The 5,781-nt window shown below is 37.5% G+C and overlaps 1 protein-coding gene across 1 annotated transcript; it reads left to right on the top strand.

The window, feature by feature from the left end:
• Positions 1-442: 442 nt before the first annotated feature.
• LOC113961982 (DNA topoisomerase 2-binding protein 1-like) lies at positions 443-5,183 on the top strand (the record flags this gene model as incomplete). The annotated part of the gene is made up of 5 exons (XM_027672746.1): positions 443-765; positions 1,055-1,374; positions 2,157-2,329; positions 3,287-3,498; positions 4,894-5,183. Coding segments are annotated over exons 1-5 (1,119 nt in total), but the record flags the coding sequence as incomplete, so codon positions are not given.
• Positions 5,184-5,781: the final 598 nt, after the last annotated feature.

Below are 5,781 nucleotides of genomic sequence, written 5' to 3' on the forward strand. Positions count from 1 at the left end.
CCCATGGCAGGGGGGTTGGAACTAGATGATAAACTATAAGGTCCCTTCCAACCCAAAGCATTCTATGAGTCTTTGAAACCACGTATTTATTTGAAAATACTAAGTGGTTCTTGATTTAAATGAGAAGACTTACAGCATGTGTTCCTGAGTACATCCTTATGTGCTCTTGAATGCTGTATTTTTGGGTAGCCATGAGTCACTTCAGTGAATAGAAAAGCAAATGTTCTTATTGGTGAAAAGAGGTGTTAGGATGTATTTTTTAATATATTGAGGAAGAAGAATTTGGCAACCCAGCAGTGGCAGATATAATTTATGTTACAGCAAATAGCTATGAAATGCTGTTCTCAGACTGAAACAATTGAAAAGACTTGAGGTTTGTAGAGTGCCCAAAGCTTGCTTAGTTATGGGAGTTACAGACTTCATGTGTGTGTATTTCCTAGTATTTTGTGGAGCAGGAAAGAAGAATCACAAGTCTGAAACCCGCTGTAACTTGTTTCTATAACACTTCATTTCCTAGGCCTCATATAGTGACAGCAAAGTGGTTGCTGGAGTCATATAGTAAAGGCTATCTACATCCAGTGGAGCACTATATCCCTCTAAACTATCAGCTGTTAGAGAACCCAATTTTGGAGCAACCTGAAATGAAGTCAATTCTTCCAAAAAAAACCAGTCTTGCGAAGAAAGAACCTGTGAATGTTCTAAAGCACCAGAAAGCTGTTGAAGATGACTTTCTCTCTCAATATATAAATAATGATTCTACATTAGGTATGTTCTAGGCTCAGCATACTGTTTAAAGTTTAACTGCTCATAATTAGCATTTGGGTTTTCAGGATTTGTTTATTAAAAAGCTAACCACATCTGGTATTTTAACTTCTACATTGTGTTTCAGAAATCAAATTTAAACAGGCCTATGTAGAACAGTTTTTAACTAAAACCTGGCTGAAAACAGCAGAATACTATCATTTCTTCATGAAACTGTTTTGGGTTGTCTTTGGTGTTCTTGTCAATCAATTATTATGCTTGATTGTTCATTTATTTTTCTTTAACCTTTCAGATGAAGTGGAAAAATTAACATCCAGAACCTTCAATGATGTTACTAACTCAACTGTTCAAGGACAGAATCAGTCTTCTGTCTGTAATGGTTCTTTGGGAGAGTCTTCTGCACCAGCTGAGGGAGGTGTATTTGTCAGAAAGACTTTTCTTCTTTTGGGTTTTGGTGAAGAGGAGGAGTCCTGCCTTGCAGATATTATAAAGGAGAATGCTGGGAAAGTTCTGCCACTGCAAAGCAGAACCATTGCAGACTATGCTGTGGTACCTTTATTGGGGTGCACAGTCAAGCCAACTGTTGGTGATGTTGTCACAAATACATGGCTGGTAAGGGAGTTATACTTTTTCAATTCCACAAATAAATAGGTATCTATGTTAGAAATTTGTCTTGTCAGAATACAGAGTTATTGGTGACTTAAATATAAATAAGATACTGAGAGATTAGCCTTGTTTCATTTGAAATGTACTAAATGAAAACATGCTTTAAAACCTCTGCATCTGTAAGGTGTCTTGTCTGTTGCACTTCATTTTCTATAGGACTCTTAAACAGGATTTCGTTGTCTTGACTCAAAGGTCATTATAAGGTCTGACAGTATTCTCTCTAAATGACGAACTGTAGAAGGAGCTAGTTGACTAATGATGATTTCATTTTATATCTTTGCTTGTTTCATGCTTTTTATAGCTTTTTTTATTTGTGGCAGAAGAGGAAGTCACCTTTACAGCTTAAAAGTCAAAAAATACTAACCATGTTTGCCAAGAGCGGGCATATGGTATAGACTACCTACTGTTAGTATTTTTTGATATGAGGTGACTTTCTGTGAAGTAGATCTATACAGACCCTCAGATCATGCCTTGAACTACTCTAAGGGAACATAGAGGGTTGGAATTTAAGTAATGAAAAGTTCTGAATAATGCCTCAGCATGTCAAACTTGACAAAATTGAAGTGATCTAAAAAAGAATTTGGGAAATAATTTGTATCAGGTGTGATGATGGAAGCAGGATTGCTTGTTGTTGAGTCCATAAATGCTCTTGTACAGTTGCTGAAATATTGTTGGCTTTGTTGCTATTTAGCTTTATTTACATTTTTATCTCTTTCACCTTCTTAAAGATAGCATGTGTGGAACAGCAGCTCTTTTTAGATCTCCGGTCCAATCCACTTTTCACACCAGTCCTGATAATGGAAGGAGCTACCCCTCTGGAAGACTGCGTTCTTTCTTTTAGCCAGTTCACTGGTGCAGAGAGAGACTCCCTTGCTTATCTGGCAGGACTGCTGGGAGCCAGGTATGTCTCCTGTCACCATTTCTTCTTGTTCTTAGATAGCCAATGTGCTGCCATTGTGCATGTCATTTTTCTTTACGAGGATTAAAGTTCTTTTGAATTCTGTTTATTTACAAAACCTGGTGCTGAAGCAATGAGACGTCATTACATAGTTCTTCTGTTTTCCTTTCCTTTAAAGAAATATGGTCTGTACTCACACAGTCTAATTTCTACCAGAATATGCTCAGTCTTGTGTTTCCCAGTGACTTGAGTCTCAGTAACTTTTTACTCTGCCGTAGAACAGAGTAATAAAAGTCAGTTTTTCAGGTGTCAGGCCTTCTGGGTTGTTCTTCAGTTATCCAGGAGAGGACCATTTTTCCTCTTCTTCAGCACTGTCCGGTTCAGCCTCATAACCAGTGATAGTGCACCATTACTTAGGATCAGGATCTTTGAAAAACGTTAAGAAAAACATGTTTAGTCATGACATAGCAAAATTGTGTAGCTTACAGTATCATTTGATCTGATTTGTAGGCTGTTTGAACTAAATTATTTGCTGATGAGTTCTCAGTCCTGCCATCTTTTTGGAAGATTGTGTCCTTGATGATAAAAGAAACTGTAATATAAAGAAAACTGTTAATTATTTGGAAATGATGCATGTTAACTCCAGAAGGGAATCAAGCCTGTTCCATTAACCTTACAGAAGGACGTTAGGCCGAGCATTATGATTTGAAAATGAGATATGTGAGGAATGCTGGAGTAAGAGAAGTATTGATTTCAATCTTGATAGAAGCAAAACATTACTGTTTAATTTTTCTTTTTTTCTGCTTGTAGGTTAGGCTGAAAGTGCAAAGTGGGTGGCTTTAGATGTCTAATTCTACTGGTTCTTTTTCTTGTCGCTTGAATACATTTTATAATAGTATAAATGTGCCCTAGATTAATTTTCTTAATGACTAAATGAATGTTTAATTAATGTAATTGTAGAGTCCAAGAATTCTTTGTGCGGAAAGCCAATGCAAAAAAAGGAATGTTTGCCAGTACCCATCTTGTGGTAAGAGAACCGAATGGTTCCAAGTATGAAGCTGCGAAGAAGTGGAATTTGCCAGCAGTCACTGTAGCTTGGCTTTTGCAGTCTGCAAGGATAGGGAAGAGAGCAGACGAAAGCAAATTCTTGGTTGAAAATGCAGAGGCTGAAGGTTGGTTATCAGCAAGTTAGGGAATATGATTGTGTCTGTGTGACTGTTTACGATAAAAAAGGCAGGTATGATGAATGTTTTTTCCTAAAAATACCTGCAGAGTATTAGAGCTAAAGGATATTTTTCCAAATATTAAGATGGAATCATAAAATGGTTTGGTTGGAAGGGACCTTAAGACTACCTAGTTCCAACCCCCTGCCATGGACAAGGACACCTTCCCCTCGACCAGGTTGCTCAATGTAACTGTACTTTTTCTATATTTTTTTCCTGCTTTTGCGTCATGATTACAGAAATGATACTGTGTATTTGCTGCAAGTCTGTTGGAGCCAGTGGAGTCTTTTGGTTATCGGTCAGTTGGGATTCAAGCTCAGTGTCTCAACTTTGTCCTTTTTGGCACCTATGCTGCTCTGTAGCTTGAGTGGGAATTGATGATAGATCCAGCTTAAAACTTCGTACTTGTTAGTCTGCAATGAAGTCCCTCTGTTCAGTTCTTCATGCCTACCCCATCTTCTGCTCCTTTTCCAGTTATTTCAAGTCTTTTATTTGGCAATATTTCTTCCATATTAAGATGCAGACTACAATGATTTAATACTGAATGTTAGCAGACCTGTTTTAAAAGTGCCCTCATAAATTAATTATATGGGTCACTAAGTCAGAGGACAGAAGATATGCTATTGGCATGGCACATCTTATCCGTTTATTACATTTTTAAGGAAACAAAGTGGGGGGTCATGGGAAATGAGCAGTAAAATGTAAAAGCAATTCTTGTGTTAAATTTTTTTCAGCTATAAAGATGGTGAGTCATGCTTATCTGGAAGTATTTATGATAGACAAGTTATAACAGTTTATTCCTAGCTAAATCTTGGTCCTGTTAATCCAAAAGCATGAAGGACTGGATGTATACGTGATGAGCTAAAGAGGTGGGATTCAGAGTTATGAATGCAAAAGAAATCTGAAGTTGCATGGGAAGTAAGGAGCCAGGGAGGAGGAGTTACCTTTAGTGTTGAAAGGGAAGATTTTGTTGTATATTACATAATTTTCTTGGATTAGAATTTTGATAGTTGTTGTATGACATATGTGAGCTATACAGGTATGTGTGGAACTGCCAACAGTGTTAGTGGATCAGGGATTGCTCACTTCTTTTCAGACACTTAGGGTCAAACTCATGCCTACGGAATACAAACTAAGTAGTTAACTGAAAGAGACGCTGAACGTGCTGGCTTTTAAATGTAATTGTAGTTTAGAGCATTTATTGGGGGATATGAATTATTCTTTTAGGGAAAGAAAGGTCAGGTGAACTTTTGATTGTTGTTTAAATGGAAGTGTATGTGTGAGGTCTGTGTTCAGAAGAAAAATTAGTTTGCTTGCTTATGTTTTCTTTGTTTTTTTTTAAAGATACTGAGAGTTTCATTACTCAGCTTACCAAGACACCAGCAACTGTTAAATATCCTGATTCAGAACAGCCTCCTTATCTTCTTGAAGCTGGAAAAAAACCAGCTGTGACCCCACTTGATATCAACAGGTTCCAGAGTAAAGCTTTCCAAGCTGTCATCTCTCATCACATTGGGAAGACAACCCCTGTTGCACAAGGCGGACCCCTACAGAAGGAACCATCTTTACATCTTGACACGCCGTCAAAATTTCTTTCCAAGGACAAGTTGTTCAAGCCTTCTTTTGATGTAAAGGTGATTGTCTTTGCAAATTTTTTAGTCTGTAGAGCCAGTATGGTTAAAGATGTGCATAAACTTAAAAGCAGCACAGAAACCTGTGCTTATCCATTTTTATACTGTTCACATACAGAATTTCCCTTTTGAATAAAGCCAGGAAAACTGGGTCCATTTATTTATATAGTTTTAGTTAATAACCTGTGGACAAAATTTATTGACTAGTAGATGCTGTAGTGTCCTTAACAAAGCTCCTTTGTGCTTATTGCATCATATGCTTGTGTGTCCTACAACTCAGCCAGTACACAGTCTGTGTTCTCTGCATCTAAAGACTGAGAAATGCAACAAGGCAGCTTGTTATTGGCTCTAGGTATTTGGAAACAAGTGTTTGTTTATTTTGTGATGAGATACTACTTTCATACATGTTGTAATGTAATAGCTTTATAGCAATTACGAAGCTGTTATTGCAAATTGAAAAATGTGTTGGGGTTTTGGGCTCGGTGTCTCATTCTGAAGGCCACAAAGGGCTAAAGAAACCAGCACAAAGAAACCCCCGATACTTAGTGAGTGTCTGTGCTGGAATAGCTCTTGAATGTTTCAAGTGTGCTTTGGAAGGCTT

Source organism: Neopelma chrysocephalum, unplaced genomic scaffold, assembly GCF_003984885.1.
Source record: "Neopelma chrysocephalum unplaced genomic scaffold, ASM398488v2 Primary Assembly neopelma1_97728, whole genome shotgun sequence".
Lineage (NCBI taxonomy): Eukaryota > Metazoa > Chordata > Aves > Passeriformes > Pipridae > Neopelma > Neopelma chrysocephalum.